Here is a 21,467-nt window from a genome sequence, read left to right on the forward strand (position 1 = left end):
AAATGTTCTGAGCTAGATGTCAGAATCTGAGGATGGAGATGATCAACAATGTAAAAAACAAAAACAGATACCTTTAGAAAACACTCTAACGCCTAAGTTAATATAAGTTTAAAGTAGTGGTTAGAGTAATGTATAACTTGTGAGATTATGAATGGTCCGACCTAAAAGTTATGTCACGAGTCGATATAAGCTTAAGCACCGGACTTTTAGGTAGTACATAAAGTTATGGGTTGAGCTTTTAAAAAATTAAAAAATTATTTTTTATTATAGTAAAATCTTGAATATTTAAAAGTTCAATACACAATTTTATGGACTATAATTTTCAATTTCTTAATATGTATTATCATATTAACAAAATACTCTCTATTCTTTAATATAAGAAAAATTTATATTTTAGATTCATTCAATAATTATTATATCTAGTCTATAAAATGAATTAAATACATCAATTATTCAATAAATTTAAAGAATAAATTTTTTCTTTTATTGAAAATTAGAGGGAGAATTTTTTTATCAATACTTCTTTTCTTAATATGTGTTTATATATAGGGACGGGGGTAAGTATGTGCTTCCATTGTTGTCCCAAAATATAAGAAAAAACATTCACATTTATTAAAATATAATAATTTGTTGAAGCATTATTTTTTGGGTTTTTCTTAAAATAAGTTTCATAAAAAGATGTAAATTTATTTATTTTTTTGAAAAAGCTAAATATATATATATATATATATATATATATATATATATATATATTAAAAAGTGTGGTTAAGCACAAGTTGTGCTTAACAAAACAGCTTACATGAAAAATAACGAGAACAAAAAGCCTCAAGGCTTAACAAAGTCAATTTCTAACCCCTAAACAAGCTAAAGGGTTAGACCGCTACAAGTTGAAATATAATCGAAGTCATGCTTACCAGTCTTTAGCCACCACCAAGAAGCAATTTTCATTTTTTCCACCAATGCTTCAACATATAATGCTTTATGGACAACTAACCTGTTATATCTTTCTTTCTAAAGGAAAATACCTTCAAGAAGCAACTTTATTCCAAATAACTCCGTCATCATATCATCATATTTTTATCAATACTTCTTTTTTTTTTTTTCCTTATTATAGATTGACTTTAAATCTTAAATAGTCCTGGTCATTTTTTATACAGAGTACCATGTTACTACCACAAAATAATTGTCAAATTGTTACTATCGATGACATTATAAAAATAAAAATAAAAATGATCGGAAGTCGGAACTAATGTGAATATCTTTTTCAAGATTACTACTACTTTTTTAAGATAGATCGATGACTTAAATACCGGTCATATTTTATTTTTTTTTTTGTATACAAATACCGGTCATCTTTTATTGGAATATACTACCATAAAAATTGCCAAATTGTTACTATCGGTGACATTTTAAAAACACTACTCTGGTAGACCGATGACTTACTGGTCATTTTTTATACCACAATATCATACTCCAATAATAATAATAATAAATGTTATTATCGGTCTCATATGTGTACCTCAAATAGTAAGTAGTAACTACCAGAAATATTATTGGAGTTGTCGGAATTCGAATCCTAAATTTCACATTTATCCATATTTATATGTGTGAGAGTCTAACTACTAGACTACTTGACAAAAAAAATATTTTCTCATGAGTTTGATACCCACAACCGAGTAGTGAGGAATTACCAAACCATATTATGATATTATTATGTTTTATTTTTGTTAATAAGTGTAAATTTTTTTCTTGCGTATATAATGTAAAACGGAAGGAGTATTTCATTATATCCTAGCAAATTTTTTTATTCAGACTTTTAATTTTCAGCATGATTCTTAAAAATAAAAATTACATGTCATAAATAATTATACATTTTTTTTACGGAATAAATAATTATACATGTGAAGAAGTAAAAATGAAATACATTTAGTACTGCCGCGTCAATTTCTTTTTTTTTTTGTTGATAGACGAAATGATAAAGCTATTGAAAACTCACAAGTGAAGTGACTGAGGTTCGAACTCCGGTCCCGAAGTCCGACACTAGCAATTTCGACATTTCTGTCAGTTGAGCTAGGATTTTGTGGACTGCTGCGTTAGTTTATATTAATGAAATTAACAGTGGGGAGTAATTTTAAAGACAAAAAAGTTTTGTGGGACTTTTATTCAATAATTTTTATTTAGAAAAATGTTAACTAAGGTCTTTAGGGCACTAGTTAAGTAACTAAATAAGATAAAAGACTTTTGAAACCTATGCAATCTACGCTTGATGAAAAGTATAAAGAATACTGTACTTTATTTAATGTAAAACTTACTTTTTGTGGTGTCCTTAACTAATGCTTCGAGTCACTAGTTAGCATGACCCATATTTTTATAGAGATTAAAGGTGAAAATTGAAATATTTAGAGGGACTATAAAAACATATTCAACCTTTAAAATTTACTCCATCCGTCCATAATTATAGGAACGTTTTTATAAAAATAAATAATTATCCTTAAATACAATACCCTCTATAAATTATAGATGCAATTATTGTTTCAAATATATATCTCATTAATATCACTAATTTACAATAGAACATGAAAAAACAACATTAAGGGTGTGTTTGGTTTTGTGGAAAGAAAGATAATTACGGAAACAGATGGATGAATTTGGACTATCATCCATTGATTTCTGGAATTTTCTTTTCTTCCACTTTATTTTCTTCAAACCAAGCCTTAATACATTAAAAACAAATTTACTACACTTGATAGAGAGGCATGAAGATATGATAAAACTATCATATTTCTATTCAAATCCCTTGTCTGAAGGTTAATTTAATTTTGGCTTAAATGCAGTTTTATCCTTCTATTTTGATTGAATAGGAATTTTATCCTATATTTTAAAATCAGGAATTTTAATCCTCCTAATTTATAATTCTTTGAATTTTGGCCCCAATAATATTTGACTCATATAAACGCATATGATAAATACGTATTTATTATTTAATCTCATTCAAGAAGTTTAAGGCATATTTACCATACAAGTAGTCGGAAGTTACATCGTAAATCACATTAAGTACTTAATCTCAACATAAGTTTTGATGATTTCACCAAATAGAAGCAGTAATTTCACCTGTTAAGTGAACTGAAAATTAAAACGTATGTGGTTTTGCCACTTGCAAACTCTACTGGTAACACCATGTTAAGCGTGTATTTGTCACCAGAGTCCACATTGGTTACATATAATATAAAATATGAGTTAAATATTACAGGGGTCAAAATCCAAAGAATCATAAAATAAGAGGGTTAAATATTAAGGTTTACATTACAGTGGGGTCCCCAATGTGTTGAGGATCTGCCACATATAACACCTGAATTGTTCTTTGTTTTGGGAGCATCTTTGGATATTGGAAGCCTATAGTCCTTATTTGTGCTTGTGTATTGATACCGTGGTCATTTGTGCCACGCACATGCTTATCCCATTAACATGGGCCTTGATGTGTATTGGACTTTTAGCCGATCCAGAACACCTCTGCCACCCCCTAGTATCGCTTCTGACTTCGAGTAGAGATCCTCTTAATTACTTAAAATAAATCGACATCACTATTACGCTCTCTGGTCGTTTTATAAGGAACACTTTGAATATATTTTTTGTCCTTTTTATACAATTTCATTTATTCCTTTATTAAATAAAATCAAATAATTAATTCCAATGTTAGTGCATTAATTAGAGAGCACATATTTCTCATACTAGTCAAGAGTTAGTTTTGGAATAAAATATAAAATTTTAGAATTATTAATGATAAAAAAATAGCATTATTGATCTATGTGACTTTTCAATGAGTTTCTTATAAAAATGATCAGATGGAATACTATAGAAAAGTATGAATTTATGCTATATAAATCTAACTAGTACCTACGAGTTTTTTTTTCTTTTCAAAATCCACTACCTAGTACCATTTAAAAAACTAAATATTGTAAATAAATATTGAAACTTATGTTATTCTACTTCTTAAAAATGTAAATAATGTTTTGTAAAAAAAAAATTAAATAATTTTTTTTGGGAGACAAAGGGGCTAAAGCCCAAAAAAAAAACTACAACGCTACTAGTCGGGGGAAGAAAACACCCTTATCATCATGGTCCGGCACTTGCATCAAGTTAGTATGCAGTTGGTTAGGTTCCATGATTATGAACACACCTCATATTGGCGAGCATATCTGCACCTCTGTTTGCCTCTAGGTAGATATGATAAATTTTAACACTCCAATCTAAGCTCGAGAGACTATAAATTTTCTTAATGATACTCCAACCAGAGACATTTCCATGACCATGCTTATTAATGATGCTTACTATAATTTATGAGTCCATTTGCACTTTCAACTTGTCAAACCCCATGCTTCTCGCCATAGATAAACTTTCCAACAATCCTCAAAGTTCAGCTACATACGCAATTGTTGATCCTAAAGATTTAGAAAAACCGTGAATCCAATGACCATCTTCACCACGAAATAACCTTCCACAACCGGCACTTATATTATCCGGAGTAGTATGAATCCAATGACCATCTTTATTGACATATTATATGAGTAGTATGGATTCTCATCGAAGCTTGTAAAACAACAAGAGTAGAGTGAATAAAGATGTGCGATGATATTCTCCGGAGCATGGTTGGATTTGTCTTATTAATGATGCTTACTATAATTTCTGAGTCCGTATTAAGACAAATCCAACCATACTCCGGAGAATATCATCGCACATCTTTATTCACTCTACTGAGTACTCTTGTTGTTTTACAAGCTTCGATGAGAATCCATACTACTCATATAATATGTCAATAAATTCATAATAATCTCCCAAGGCTTATAAGGATCCTGAAAGCTAGTATCATGCACTCTTTGATTCCTCCATTGCCACAGTAATGACAAGTTGTGGCCCATGTTGCATCCCATTTAATCTCTTTATTCCTCCCAATATGAGTTCTCAAATTCAATTCAAAACCATTGCTCTCTAGTATAAAGAAAAAACGTGCTCCAATGGTTTACTTCTACTAGGTGTTGCCACACTATAGATGCAAGGGGACAATCCCTCAATACATGAAGTAAGGATTCCTCCATTTGACCACAATAATCACAATAAGGTTCTTTCAAGTGCCAAGATGCTATCATTAGTTAATAACCTGTTATGTAATGTTTGTTTTGACTTCCCAGCACCGGCGGATTTTTTTAAAAGAGTTCAAAAGGTTATGCATAGTGATATTGTGTCTCTTAGGTCAATGAATGCGATTTGCCAGCGGCGCAATTTGTTGCCCACTAATAGGGATGACAAAAATATCTGTAACTGCAGATATTTACGGATAAAATCTGTCACGGGCACGGAACAAATAGTTTAATGGATATCCACGGATAAAATAAATGGATATTTCAATTATCCGTATCTAATAGATATGGATGCGAGTTTAATACTAGCCGTGTCCGCAGATATCCATACCCGCTAATAAATTAATAAAATTATTTAAATGTCTTTATTTAAATATAACTCTAGTATTTTTATCTTATTAAAAAAAATTGTCTTCTCATATTTTTATTTTTCTCTTCATATTCAATAGAGAAAACTTTTCATGTTATTTTTTCATCTTTTGAAGTAAAAAATTTCATTTATGATAAAAAAATCCTAATTTGTCATTTCATCCATGGATATATGAAAATATCCACGAATATCTAAAAATTTGTGGATTACCCGTTTAACGGATACTCGCACAGATATGGAGCCGACACGGATATCATATTTATCCAGTGAAATGGATACGGATATCATACTATCCGCCTCCATGGATATCCATATACATCCCTACCCACTAAGTTTCATCTTGTGTAACATATTTTGTTGTAAAAAAAAAAAACAAAAAAAAAAAACAAAATATACTTCTTTTGGATTTCTGGAGCACTAGTTAGCATGTACTCACTCCGTATGAAAATATAAATAAAATGATTCAAAAATATTTAATATATTTAATACAAAACTTACGTGTAATTGTTGTATTTGACTATTGTACACTTGGTGATGTACAATTTACTATAATCAAATTGTATATCATCATGTGTCTGAGGGCATCAAGCAAATTACAAGCAATGATTCAATCACAACCAATAATTATATTGTTTTTGAAATCATGATTTACTTTGTTGACTAATTTTTATTTGTATTTTAGAACGGAGGGAGACTTTAAGAGGAGTTGTTTCTATGCCGTTTAAGTCGTTTTATTTAAATGAGTAAAAATAAAAACTGTAACAGTCAGTCACACACGTTAGGCGGCAAACACCACATGCGTCGATGAACCCAAAAATTAGCAACATTTTAAAATTACTAGTTGAAGAAAGAAACCACCTATTACGCTTTCTTGTCAGATTATCAATTAATAATCATCAATTAACAATGATAAATCATGATCAAGTACTATTTTTATATTGTTTTGATTAAATCAAGAGAGTTGAAAAAAGTTTAGTGATTTTAATACTAATAATATCTTCTTCTTCTTTCACCATCTAATTACCAGAGCACTAATCCATCATCCATTTTTGAACATTATTATTAAATTTTCACACACAAAAAAAAGATCAAAATGGACGTAACCATGCTTTACCATTCAATCTCCAACATCCTACAATGGAAGAAATCTCTAAAACCACTAGCCAATCGTTTAACAGGAATTGACATCAACCAGATTGAAACCATTCTCATAGAAATCAATGAAAAAGTCCAAAAACAGAGTAACTATTATTCCAAAGAGTGGCTTCAAAAGGTTAAAGATGTAGTGATCGATTTTAACGATTTGATGGAAGATCTCCGTCAAAAGGAAGGTACCGGTGGCTTAAATTTAAACGATCGTTTCAAAGCCACGGTCCAAGTGAAGAAAGCCACAGGGGAACTCAAACTCCTCCTGCTTAATGATAAAGAGGCAGCAAAGGGAGAAGAAACACCAACAGCTAATACTGCTGCTGCTGCTGATGATGATATAAGGAAGTCTGCATACGAGGTGTTTGACAAAAGTATCAAGTCTGCAGTGTTTGGAAGAGAAAATGAGAAGAAAGAGTTTATCGATCAGCTGCTGAAGCCGAACAACTCTGATGCTGTTCCTGCGGTAGTAATTGTTGCTATTTTTGGTGTTCCAGGAATTGGGAAAACAAAACTTGCAAATCTCGTTTGTAAGGATGATCGTGTCAAAGCTCATTTTGGTTTCCAGCCAACCTGGATCAATCATCTGCAGATTCTCAACGAAACCTTTGATGTTAAATCTATAGTAAAACGCGTCACCACCACCGACAGTAAACGTCTATTACTTGTTATAGATGATCTGCGTGTTGAGATTGAGCATGGTCATCTTGAGAAGATGCAGAAGAAATTAAAGGAAGTGATTGGTTGTACTGATATCACGATGCTGGTTACTACAAGGAGCAACCATGTTGCCAACAGCATTGCTGCTGCTGCTGGAGGACATGTTCTGAATTTGCAGGGGCTTAACCAAGAGGAATCTCGGTCCTTGTTTCAGTGTGTTAATGAGCCAAACACCGTTGAACCTGAACCGAAGATTTTGAAAGATTGTAGTGGAGTCCCTCTATTGATTTTGATGATAGCAACCTTGATAAAGAACCGTGGTGGTGAGTCCACAATGCAGGAAGTAGCAGCTGCAACACTAACGGAAGAAGACGTGGAGAGGAAGTTTCTACCGGAGCTCGAGTTTTTCTATTATGGCAATCTTCCCACGCATCAGAAGTTGTGTTTTGCTTATTGTTCATTGTTTGCAGAAGATTATTTGATTGATGCCGACAGATTAATTCAACTCTGGTCAGCTGAAGGATTTCTCACTATTCACTCCGACAAAATTCCAGAACAACAATTTGGTCGATCTTGTTTCAACTACTTTGTTCCTTTGGTTTTTCATCAAGGGGAAGAAGAAAACAAATATAGAATGAACCCGTTAATGCATAAACTCGCAAAACTAGTTGCCACCAACTATGACGAAAACGTCATCGTGGATTCAATGGGGGAGAGAGTTCGCAGCGGAATGCTGCGAGCTTTGTTTGATTACCCTATAGATCTGTTGTGTGGGATCCCAGATTCGATGTTTGATCAAGCAAAAAAACTAAGAACCATTCTTTTGCCATACAACAGTAACAACCCGCGGCTTCCACACGAGGTAAGGATGACAACATCAACCTGTGATAAGATCTTCAACACCTTTATATCCCTGCGTGTGCTGGATATGCATGACTTGGGAATCAAGACAGTTCCAGGCTCTATTGAAGAGGTGAAGTACTTGAGGTTTCTAGATCTATCCAATAACAACATAGAGAAGCTTCCTAGTTGCATCACAAACCTTACCCACTTGGAAACATTGAAATTGTCTCAGTGTCATGTCCTCAAGGAATTGCCAAAAGACATAGAGGATTTGAGTTGCCTCAACCATCTTGACATTGAGGGATGTCTTGATCTTACTTACATGCCAACTGGGATAAATAAGATCACTTCTTTACAAACATTGTCACTCTTTGTAGCTAGCAAGAAACAGGTCATGGGAGGACTAAGAGAACTCACTGATCTTAACAATCTGAGAGGCCACTTGGAAATTTCTCATCTAGAACAAGTCAAGTTATCTCCATCCAAGGACACCGCTAAAGATGTTTTTTTGAAAAATAAACAACACCTTGAATTGTTGACTCTAAGATGGGAACAGGAGGAAAATGAAATGGAAAAGGAGAAGGAAAAGAAAAAGGAAAAGGAAAGCACTGTCAACAGAGACAAAGATAAGAATTTGCTTGATTATCTTGAGCCAAATGAGCATCTGAAAGTGTTATTCGTTGTGGGGTACAATGGTAAGACCTTGTCTAGCTGGTTTGCTTCACTTCATTATCTTGTTAAGTTTACCTTGAACAACTGTCCCAAGTGCCAATATCTCCCATCATTGGATGGCCTTCGACTTCTCAAGGTTCTCCAACTTCGGAGGTTGAACTCTCTTGAATTCATTTCAAAAGACAGTAATCAACCTGAAGAAGGTTCCTCTCCCTCTACACCAACATTCTTTTCATCCTTGAAGGAACTTACAATTTCGGATTGTCCTAATCTAAAAAGTTGGTGGGAAAATAATACAATACAAGTTAAAGATAGACCATATTTCAGATGCATTTCAAAGCTAAATGTACAATATTGTCCTAAATTAGCTTGCTTGCCTCTGTATCCTGGTCTTGATGAAGAGCTGGTTCTGGTGGATTCAAAGGCTAAATCCATAAAGCATACAATAGTGCATCAGCATCCTGAGTCCATCATTCCCTTCTCCAAGTTGAAGTTGATGGTAATTGAGCGTATTGAGCATTCTCCACCAGAGGCTTGGATTGCGAACTTCACTTCGCTTCGGCAACTTCACATTCGAGATTGTTCTACTTTAAAGTCTCTACCACAAGGTTTCAAGTCTTTGTCTTCACTCAAAACACTCACTATTGAAAGATGTCAACAACTTGATCTTGACATCTCCAAAGATGAATGGAAGGGTTTGAAAAGCCTTCATTCTCTTACATTAAGGACTATTCCACAACTTAAGTCCCTTCCAGAGGGACTTGAAAATGTGAACTCTTTAGAAGTTTTGAGGCTTTATGATTGCTCTGGTTTAACTTCTCTATCAGAAAACATAGGAAACCTCACCTCACTTAGCAAACTGGTTCTTTCTGAATGCAGAAGTTTGGAATCGCTGCCCAAAGGAATGGAAAAGCTGAAGTCTTTACAAACTTTGATTATTAGGGACTGCCCCTTTTTATTGCCTAGGTCTCAACCAGAAACTGGTGATGATTGGCCACAAATTGCTCATATCCCAGAAATACTAAAGAAGCAAACTCCTCATGACTCAAGGGACTTGTGAAGATGATCAAGATTCAAGAGAAAATGTCTTACACGTTTGTCGGTTAAGTGAATTAATTAGCTAGAAACCGTATGTCTTAATTGAATTGTAATTCAGATTTTGTTGAAGCGGAATAGATTAGGTTGGTTTTACTGAATTTAGATAATTTAGATTTGTCAAGAATCCTCACTTTTTTGTTGTTTTCGGTTGCTCTGCACTCTTTTTTTTCCCTTGTTAGGTTTTATTCTTTGGGATTTCTTGGCAAGGTTTTTAATGAGGCAAAGATCGAGTTCTTTTGGTTTTTATTCTTCACACTTGACCAAATAAATCACAATCAACAATCAAATCATTATAATTTTCATCCTTTTTAAAGCCACCTGAACATAAAATAGAAGTTGGATTCAAGACTCCACAACGAACTATATTATCCTTCAAAGGGAGTCTCTGTTAAGAAAAAGACGCCAAGCAAACAGAGAAATTTTCGAGAGAAGTTATATTATACAGGTGTAACATTTGTGTGATCTTATATTGTTTATTAACACTTTTAACGAATACAAAATTTATAAAATTCATGGCTGGATTAAAAGTTTATATCAGATAGATATTCATGTTCAGTTTTTTAAAATTTTAAATCATTGGGCATGTTATTGCAATCCACAAAGATTAATAGTTGGATTCGTTGTAGTTATTGATTTGATTGTGCTTGTTTTGTAAATTCTGGGGTTTTAATATTGTAAATTGAGATTGCTAAGCATATGCATTTTGAGTTCCGTATCTACGAAGATAAGCAGAGTTGATGTTCGTTCATAATTTTAATCTCTATTCCTTCCACATTGGCTCATTTTAATGTCATCAGGAGGTCTTTTTGGGTTTCAAAGTTTTTTTTAAGCTTGATGTTTTTTCTCTTTTTGGGATAAGTTTGATGGAATTTTTAGGAAAAAGAGAAATTCAATCAATTTAATCTTTTGCTTTGGCAAAAATTAAGCTATAAATTAGCTTATAGCTACAAAGCTAGCTGATAGCCGAAAAACTAGTTTATAGTTGATAACTGATAGCTTATAACTGAAAAGTTAGTAAATTAAAATTAAATTGTTTAACAAATTTAGCTATTGTAAATGCAAAATGACGTTAAAATGAAAAATAATACTAACTAATAAGAGTAAAAATGAAATAAATGTAATAAACAAAAATTATTAGCTCGTACGCTACTTAAAATAGTATGTTAAAAAATGCTATAAATTAATTAGAGAAATTTGTTACCTAGTATTTTTATTAAATAAACTTATAAGTTAATTGAATAACTTATTGAACTTAACAAACATACACTTTATAAAATTGGAAGGCAAGATGTAACTTGTAAGGATACATCATCGATTTTAAGTTTAACAATTAAATTTGACGTAAAAATTTATTTAATGTAAGTTAGGTAAATTTAGCAACTATTTAGCTATTTCAAAAAATTTTGAGGATAAAATTGATTGATGAGTATAAATTTAAGACTAACAAGTCTATTAACTTAAATTTTTTCTTCACAGTGCAATCATGCAACATTTATTACTTCGACATCTATGTTTCTTACAAAAATGGCACTCTCTCTTCATTTCAAATTATAAGAAAAAAATTCACTTTTTTGTCTAATGAGTAAAAATTTCACCTTAAAAATGAATAAATAAATTGTTCAAGATTCAAATTTCGGCTTTTACATTAAAATATTATGTCCTTACCAACTGAATTAAGCTCACAGGAACCAAAAATTCAATTATAAAAAAGAAAAAAAAAAGAAAACACTTGTATTCCCTATGTCATGTGGCCAAATGAGCTGATGTTACCGAGAAAAAACAATATTTTTTTTTAATCCGCATTAAGATATTAATAGAAAAAAAAAACTTTTATTGACCAAAACCATCGGATTTGGAACTTCTCCTTTAATACTTTCTTCGTCCCATTTTATAAGACCTCATTTGATTAAATGCACTATTCATATGTCTTGTTTTGACCGTATTTTTCTAAAAGTATATAAATGTAAATATTATCATATAAGATCTTGTTTGATTTGTTTCGACGAGTATTTTCAAAATATCAAATTTCTATAATTTTTACTAATGGACAATTAAATATATTTGTAATCAAAGTTATGCATCGATGTACGTGCAGTGATCAACTAGTTCTTATATTTTAGGACGGAGTGAATATTTCACTATATCTTTCTCCTAATACTATCTGTCTCTTCAATAAAAAATAATAAAATTATTCAGATATAGAGAGGAATATTGAAGGAGAGAATCCAATTTCAAAACCAACACACACTATAATTAGATAGACTATAATAAACACAAAAAAAAAAAACAAAAAAAAAGACTAAAATAATACTCACACATAAACCTCGATGATGATATCCGACCTAATAATTTTAATATCTTTGTTGATTGAACTAGAATTTGTGAACGAAAAAATCCCCTGAATTTGTGTTGTGGTGAGGAATTTATATATGAGTCATTTGATCATAGATTCAAGGTAATATTGTAAAAATAAAAAAATTTGTTGATAGAATAAAATGATATTTAAATCTATAAAATATAATAATAGGCCAAGTGGTACACCCGGTTGTTTGCTAAGCATAAAAAATGACTAGGATATATAAACAAGTCATCGATTTAACGAAAACATATTTAACCCATAAAATTATTTTTTGGAGAGTAGTTCAGAGTTTATCTTGTAAAGAAGCATGCAGACAAGTAATTCCTTCTTTTCATTATTTTCCTGATCAATTATTCATACAGGAAATCAAATAATATAATGGACAACACCCAGTTTCCTTGACTATAATACTTACTAGGGACACTAAGATACAATTCACACACTACATATGATCCATGTTGTTTTGAATGGGTTAAGAGTAAACAAAAGGGTAAGTAATCAGAGTAGGTTATTATATTAGTTAATTAATTATATATTAATCAATGGGCTAATTGTCACCTAAAGTAACATGTGCCCCCGGCCAACTAGTCTGTTCTCATGTCTTTATCTTCAATATATAAAATAGACTTCATTAATCATCAATATATAACAAAGACTTCATTAATTAATGGAGTCAATTGTGTACCCCCAAAAAAAAGTATATTCAAGTCGTCGTTAATGTAATATTCATTATGATTTTTGTTATCAGTATCAGAACGTTACATAATATTAATATGTCATCTGTTGTTCTGAACTAGACTAGGACTAGTCCACTTCATACCCTCTAAAGTCCACATGGCTTGCCCCATTATATCCATGTCAGCAGAACATGGTGGAACCTCTCCAAGATATGAGCAAATTACTGTTCTACCCACTATCTAAGGGTGATATCTTGGCAGTCCATCTTATTAGGCCTTGGCAAGTCCAACCCAATAAGAGGACCTTTGGCCCAGAGCTGGGGGCTATATAAGCTCTCCTATACAGGAGAGCTAGGTAACATTATTCATTCTCTCATTTACTTTCTCTCTCTAGTATCTCTCTTGCTCTCTTTCCTTGTCTGACTCTGGCATCGGAGCACCTGCAGGTACAACCCCCCCCTCCGTGGATCAGCTGCTCGACTCACCGTCAACCACCTGCTCAACGGACTGCTAACTGGCCATCTACCTGTTCTGATCAACAGTTAAGATCAGTGGCGCCGTCTGCGGAAAACTGAGTTCTCCCCTTCTTTATTTCGAGCACGAAACTAAAGAACAAAACCAATCAATCACTCATGGCCAGTTCATCACAATTCAACAACAATGACATTGAGGACGTGAATACTGCCGTCCAAACATCTCCCCGGAACACTGTTTTGTCCCCCGTTCGCATTACTGACCTCCAGGCCCTCCCCGAGACTGACTCCAGAGACGGGCAGGACCTTTCCTGGGCTTCCGAGGACGGCGACCTGGTCGCCTTAGAGTCAGCGGAGCAATCAGGTGCAGGCTCTTCCCAACTTCCCTAAGAAAAGGAGCTATGGCATGGTACCACAGTCTAGCTCCTCAATCTGTATCTTCGTGGAGAGATCTAGCCGACCAATTTTGCAGGCACTTCACTGCCTCTCGGAAACAACCAAAAACCGAGGCAGTGTTGGACGCCATTTTCCAAGGTGATAATGAATCCCTTCGCAACTTTATTGAGAGATTCAACAATGAAGCCGTTCAGGTGGACACAACTGACGATATGAAGAAGTACCTGCTCCAACGCGGTCTTCGCCCGAACAGTGACTTCGCAAAAGCTGTTGGAATTGAAAAACCACGTACTTTAGATGACCTCCTCCTCAAATCTCAAGCTTACATACAATATGAGGAGCAGCAGGCAGCAGATGCAGCTCGTTATATATGGGCGAGCAGGCAATACCCATTCTGCTCCTCAATCTCATCAAGAGCAGTCAAACCGAGGAGGAGGAGGAGGAGGAAGAAGAAGAAACGAAAGGCCAAGAGAGCCCCGAGGACCTCCAACTACATTCAGCAACTATACTCCCCTTAGCAGAACCAGGGATGAAATATTCAAGGAATGTAACTCAGCCGAATTCACAAAAGCGGGAATCAAGTTCCCAAGACAAACACCTCTCAAACCTGGTCAAGACAAGAACAGATATTGCAAGTACCACAAGGGTTATGGCCACTTGACTGAGGACTGCATTCAGCAGAAGGATGCCATCGAAATATTGGTCAGAAACGGACAATTGAAGCAATACGTCAAAAAGAGCAACAATCCCCGACCAGAAGCTGCTGGAACCAGCACAGTTGAAGAAGCTCCACCTGAAAAAACCGGGCACAAGCCAGTCGCCCTCTCCATTTCCCGTCTAGAGGATTTTTCCATCCCTGATTATCTAGAAGACGATTACATTGCTCCCACTCTGCATGAATGGGAAACTTTTGCTGAAGCCATTGTCATATCCGCTGGAGGATTTGACAAGCACACCGTTGGCTCAATTAAAAGAAAATTTGAAGAACTCATTGATGCCTCTTCCAACATGAGTGCAACCCTGGACAAAGCAAAAGGACAATCAAAGCCCCTATCATTCTACATGGAAGAGATGCCTGGAGGAGCTGCAAACTCCCAGATTCCCCTGCTCATCAGGGTCGATATGGCAAATATGGATGTTCGACGAGTATTGGTCGACCAGGGAAGCTCCTGCGACATTATGTATGCCCAGCTCTTCAAAACTTTACAATTGGACGAAACTTACTTGACTCCTTACTTGGGATCTGATCTGACAGGGTTCAACGGAGCAACTACCAAACCGTGGGGGTATGTCGACCTCTTGGTCACCTTCGGTTCCCAGTAAACAGCTAAGACAATTAAGGTCAAATTCCTGGTCGTCGACTGCCTTTCCCTATACCAATGCATCCTGGGCAGGACTGCCATAGCAGACTTGGTAGCTGTGCCCTCCACTGCTCACCTGAAGATGAAGTACTACACCCACAAGGGGCAGGTTGCCACTTTGCATGGGGACATCGAAGCTGCAAGGAGATGCTTCAATGCATCCTCCAAGGGAAACAAGTACATTGGAGAAGCTCCCGAAGCCAAGAAAACCAAAACTCCAACATCGTCACCCGCACCACACATCAGCTCAATCGACCTGGACGGCCGCTTCTCCAAGAAAGAAAACAAGGAGGAGAAGAAACTACGCAAGGAAAACAAAGAAGAGGACGAAGCTAGCAAAGAGCACCATCGTCCAATTCCCGATGGCGAGTTCGAGCTGGTCCCATTCGGCGAAGATCCGAGCAGGGGTGTGAAGATTGGGACAGGGCTCCCCGACCTGGCTAGGAAGCAGCTAAAGGCCTGCCTAAGAGAGAACGCTGACCTGTTCGCCTGGCACGCCTCTGAGATGCCCGGGCTCGACCCCAATGTGGCCTGTCACCAGCTGACCATCGATCCTTCTGCTAGGGCTGTAGTACAACGTAGGCATAGGCAGTCTCCCGAGAAAGCGGAGGCTGCAGAGAAAGCTGTAAAAGACCTCCTAGAGGCAAATTTTATTTCTGAAGCCAGATATACTACCTGGTTGTCCAATGTTGTACTCGTTAAAAAATCTAATGGAAAATGGAGAATGTGTTGTGACTATACCGACCTCAATAGGGCTTGCCCTAAAGATTCTTATCCTTTACCCTGCATTGATAAATTAGTTGATAATTCTTCTGGCTTTAAATTATTATCTTTTATGGATGCATATTCAGGATACAATCAAATTCCAATGGCAGTTGCGGACAGCGAAAAAACAGCCTTCATGACTGAGTCGGGCAACTATTACTACAACATAATGCCCTTCGGTCTGAAGAATGCTGGAGCAACATACCAGCGAATGATTAACAAAGTATTCCGAGGACAAATCGGCGACATGCTCGAAGTTTACATGGACGACATGATCGTCAAATCCCCAGAGGAAAACGATCATGTCGAGCACCTACGAAAGGTCTTCGAGCAGGCCAGAAAATATAATATGAGATTCAATCCAGAGAAGTGCACCTTCGGAGTCCGAGCAGGAAAATTCCTTGGATTTTACCTGACCGAGCGAGGAATTGAGGCAAATCCCGACAAATGTCGTGCCTTCGCTGAGTTCCCAACTCCTAGTGACAAAAAATCAATACAAACTCTCAACGGAATGCTAACGTCCTTATCTCGCTTCGTAGCCAAATCCGCACAACACGCGCTCCCACTTTTCAAGTTATTAAAGAAAGAGGCTATTTTTGAATGGTCTAACGAGTGCGAGCAGGCTCTTCAACATCTGAAGAAAGCTCTATCCGAGCCACCTGTCCTCTCACGACCAAATGACAAGGAGGTACTATACTTATACCTCTCTGTCGCGTCAGAAGCCGTAAGTGCAGCTCTCGTCCGCGAAACGAACAAAGGACAAAAGCCAGTGTACTTCACGAGCAAAGCCTTACAAGGCCCAGAACTTAGATACCAGCAAATTGAAAAAATAGCTCTCTCCTTAATCTACGCTGCAAGGAGATTGAGGCATTACTTCTTGGCTCATACTATTGTGGTCCGAACAGACCAGCCCATCAAATCACTACTTGGTCGACCAGATATGGCGGGCAGGATGCTGAAATGGTCCCTCGAACTTTCAGAGTTTGACATTCGTTACGAAAGCAGAAAAGCATTAAAAGCTCAAGTCCTAGCCGACTTCGTAGCAGAGTGACGAGCCCTTCCCCCTCAACTGACGGGGCAGATAAGTGGACGATCTTTGTGGACGGAGCGTCAAGCGCAACAGGAGCAGGTGTAGGTATCATACTCGAAAATGAGGATGGTATACTGATCGAGGTATCACTAGCATTGTCTTTCCCAACCTCAAACAACCAGGCAGAATATGAAGCTTTCCTCGCTGGCCTACGTTTAGCCGAGGACATCCATGCCAAGGAGATTAAAATCTATACAGATTCACAACTAGTTGCTTCTCAAGTACTAGGAGAATATCAAACCAAAAACGATAACTGTAAGACCCGTAATTTCCCAATTTATTTTGTGTAAGAAAAATAAATATTGGATAAAAGTTTTAGGGTTTTTGTTTAAGTCGTTTTGTATGTATCGTTGTAATGACGGCATTTTGCTGAGTTTAAGTCTGTTTTGTACTCGTGCGCTGAAAAGGCACAGACTTTTGGGCTGTAATCCTCTTTTATGTATGAGAAGGTTTATGCAAATTTAGAATGACGAGTTTTGGATTATTCTCGCTTTTGGAAAAACGAGTAGAAATTTTACCCGCTGACGTAAAACTTTACGGTTTCTGAATTCAGTAAAATTATTGGGAGGAAGTTTTATATATCTGAGCGAGTTAGGATATGTCCTGAGAATAATTTTCGAGAGTGTGGAAGAAAATTACAGTCGGGGAAAAATGTTTCGCGATAATTTTTGGAAATCGTTTAAGGCGAACGTTTAGTTTCTAAATTTTCTAGTTTCGCGAGTTTGGTCCGTAAGCGTAATGCGACTCGTCTGTGAGGCGTGAGTTCTCATGAGAGAAAGAAAATATCTTAAGAGGATAGACTTGGATCGATCCAATGGTTAGGGTTTAATCTTGCTTTAGTGGCACTATTTGATCCTATGGCTAGGAATGATCATGATGCCTTTACATAGGATGACTTTGGTCATTGTTTTGTACTTAGAAAATATCACAAAGACCTCTCCTTTCTCTTGCTTGGCCGTGAGACCCTTCCATGCCCTAGCTCATCACAAAATTTTCATTTCTCATCCATTCAAGCTAGGATTTGTCTCTTTGGAACTAGGAACTTGCAAGGAAATCACTCCTCTTAAGGTAACTCACCTTCTCCATGCTTTTGTTTAGCTAAAAGTCATGATTCCTAGAATATTTTAGAGATTGTCAAGACTTTGTTCTTGAGTAATCTTTTTCTAGAATAAGTTTTGGGTGTTTGTGGTTCTAGGGAAGTGTTTAGGAGTAGTTTATAAGCTTGTTTAAGCTTGGCACATGTTGGTTTCCATGGTGATTAAAATTTTCATGAAAACTTTTGTTAGGGTTTGGAAAATTTATTTGAAATGCTCATAACTTTGAAAACTTGTGTTGTGCTTTTATTTTTGGTGTTGTTTATGAGCATTGTAGGGAAATGGATGTTAGGAAATGGTTTTGATTTTGTGAAACAAGGAAAAATATTTTTGTGTGTGTTCTTGAGGACTTTATGAACAAATTTTTGGAAATTCTTGTTTTGACCCTCAAAATGAATTGGTTGATCATTTCCATAGGCTTGTGAACTAATAGAGGCTTGCTAGGTATTGGCATTGGAAAAATTTTGGGTGTGGTTCACATTTTCAAAACTTTTGGTCATGTGAAATTTTGGAAAAGTGTGGGAGAGGTTTCAAAATTGGTTAGGGCTTTGGGGGAGGCACAATTGTGGCCTAGGGTGAATTACCATGCAAAAAGTTTTGGGTAAAAATGGTTTTGGTGTTGTATGTGTCTTAAAGAACAAAAAATTGAATTTTTCGTAATTAGAGGCTTTGCCCGGAAAATTTTTTGGGGCTTGGATTAGTGACTCGGGGGTATTATGGGATATTATTACCATGCCCTCGGAAGCGAAAAATTTTGAGCGCAAGTGCCATTTTGGTTTTTGATGGCCGAACCTCAAGGTGTGTGGGGGGGGAAATTTGTGAAATTTTTCTAAGTCCACAATTTTGGGAAAAATGATCATGCTTTGATAAAATGATCATAGGTGGGTCAAAGTATGACTATAGGATTGTATTTGGAAAGAAAAACTTGAAACTTGCGACGCAAGAAAAACTCGATTATTTTGTCGAGATATTTTCGTAAAATTTTTAGGTTGTTTTCAAGTGTTTTGGTAGTGTGTGAAAGTGTCCTTTGAAGTTTAAAACCATAGAGAGCAATGGTATGCTTTGAAAACGAAAATGTGTTTGTTTTGTGAAAAATAGTGTATTTAACTTCGGGAATTTTTAATCACTATGGGGAGGACTCGGAAATAATATCCGAGAGTGTTAGGAAGTGCCTTAGACACCTCTAGACCTTTGTTGATAGGTTTAGTTTCGTTAAGATATTTTGGGAGAAACTTATGCATTGTCCGCTCGTTATTTTTAGGAAACGCGAAACGGTAGATAGTGTGAAACGTTGTGGTTTTTGGTTGGAAGCATTGCCGAGGTAAGGGCACCGTTTTTATTTCCGTATTTAAATTCCGTCGATAGCATTAGGGTATGCTTTCTTGTTGTGCTTGGTTGCTTGCTTGTTGTGCTCGGTTGGGCTTTTGTGCTTGGTACGTTGTGAATGTATTCTCGAGTTGAGTTCGTAATGAATACATGTTGCTTTTGGTCTTACATATAATTTGGTTTGGAATATATGTAATGTGTTGAAATGGCATAGATAGGGGTATCGTATGCTCATGCACTCATAGTACGTGGTTGCGCGAGTGGACCGCGGGGTGTGACGATCCTGTGACGGGGTGTCCATCTTAATCCTTCGGGATCTTTATTGAGTCCCAATACGTGACGATCCTGTGACAGGGTGTCGCGGAGTGTGATGATCCTGTGATGGGGTGTCCACTCTAATTCTTGAGATTGTATTGATGATAGTAGAGGCAACGATCCTGTGACGGGGTGTTGCTAGAGACCTACGACTCTCCTTTATGAGAGGTTATTTTCCGGAAATAATTCATGCATGTAACGATCCTGTGACGGGGTGTTACCGTGGCCATCCTGTGACGGGGTGCCACACTCATTCATTAGAGGTTTGCATTAGGCTATGTGCGCATTTTATTTATTATGCGTGTGTTGAGGAAAATGATAAGTGTTTAGCCGCTTTCTATTTGGTATTTGGTATTTGGTATTTGTATTTCCTGTTTCCAGATGGTGACCCTTGCTTTGTATGTGATAAATGAACGGGTTATCCCCCACCTTAGATGACGGAGAGCCAAGCGAGACTGTGGGTCGTGTGGATGACGAGGACTTCGTAGATTATGCCGGAGAGTAGATGTTAGCACTTGTTAGGCTACATTTTTGGTTAGGCTTAGGGCCTAGTTTGTAGTTTTGGATGACTGTATGTCTTATACATTTATACTCAGACATGTTTAGTGCCTTTTGGCCTTGTGATATATTCGGTTCATAACTCGTGTCTTTTGGTTGATGAACTTAATGTATCCGCTGTATGTAAATTATTCAGGTACACATTTGCTTTTCGAAGCCCTTAATACAATCGTTTGATATTGTATATTAAAACTGTTGTATGATTTAATGATGAGCTTGTCATGAGTTTCACGCGCACTCTGAAAATATTTATTTAGCGTGATGTCTTTTAAAAAAAAATAAAAAAAAAATATGCCCTTTGTTTGGTTTGAAAATCGGGGTGTAACAATAACCTCTCAGAATACTTAACTCTAGTGAAAGAAAAAATTACTAAGTTTGATTCTGTGGAGATATTACATGTACCTCGCGAGCACAACAAACGGGCAGACATACTGTCCAAACTGGCAAGCACAAAAAGGAAGGGCGGAAACAAATCTGTGATCCAAGAAATACTCCCTCGTCCAAGCATAGAAAAACCGACCAGGGTCCTCGACATCAATGTTATCAGCGACAAAGACTGTTGGATGACACCAGTATACAACTTCCTCGAGCACGGAACTCTCCCTCCCGAGCAGAAAGAGGCAGCGGTGATAAGGCGAAGAGCATGTGCATATGTAATTCTCGATGGAAAGTTGTACATGAGAGGATTTTCCATTCCCCTTCTAAAATGTGTTGACGAGGACACAGTCGACTACATCCTGCGTGAGATTCACGAAGGAATCAATTCACAACACTTGGGAGGCAGATCACTGGCCAGAAAAGCATTACGAGCAGGATATTACTGGCCTACAATGCAACAAGATGCTAAGGACCACGTAAAGAAGTGTAACAAATGCCAACGACACAGGGACATGCACTTAGCTCCCCCTCGCGAGCTCAAATCTTTATCCTCACCATGGCCGTTTGCCTGGTGGGGCATGGACATACTTGGTCCCTTCACAAGAGAACTTCATCAAAATAGATTTTCAATAGTCGCAGTCGACTACTTCACCAAATGGGTGGAAGCGGAACCTCTCTCTGACATAACATCATTTAGAATTCTTCGTTTCTTCAAACGAGATGTGCTATCCAGATTTGGAATACCACAAGC

The 21,467-nt window shown here is 36.3% G+C and overlaps 1 protein-coding gene and 1 long non-coding RNA gene across 2 annotated transcripts; both read left to right on the forward strand.

The window, feature by feature from the left end:
- The first annotated feature begins 6,239 nt into the window (after nucleotides 1-6,239).
- On the forward strand, nucleotides 6,240-10,148 carry LOC123907655 (putative disease resistance protein RGA4). The gene has a single exon (XM_045958005.1). The coding sequence runs from the start codon at nucleotides 6,599-6,601 to the stop codon at nucleotides 9,884-9,886; it is 3,288 nt and encodes a 1,095-aa protein (XP_045813961.1). The 5' UTR covers nucleotides 6,240-6,598; the 3' UTR covers nucleotides 9,887-10,148.
- Nucleotides 10,149-18,026: 7,878 nt separating this feature from the next.
- Nucleotides 18,027-20,552, forward strand: LOC123907656. Its single transcript, XR_006809299.1, has 2 exons — nucleotides 18,027-18,113; nucleotides 20,215-20,552. It is a non-coding gene; the product is annotated as an uncharacterized LOC123907656 (long non-coding RNA).
- The last annotated feature ends 915 nt before the right edge of the window (nucleotides 20,553-21,467 follow it).

The sequence above is a fragment of the Trifolium pratense genome, linkage group LG2 (assembly GCF_020283565.1).
Source record: "Trifolium pratense cultivar HEN17-A07 linkage group LG2, ARS_RC_1.1, whole genome shotgun sequence".
Taxonomy (NCBI): Eukaryota; Viridiplantae; Streptophyta; class Magnoliopsida; order Fabales; family Fabaceae; genus Trifolium; species Trifolium pratense.

Excerpts from the sequence above, each read along its gene's own strand:
- LOC123907655 (XM_045958005.1), top strand. The coding sequence starts at position 6,599 with ATGGACGTAACCATGCTTTACCATTCAATCTCCAACATCCTACAATGG.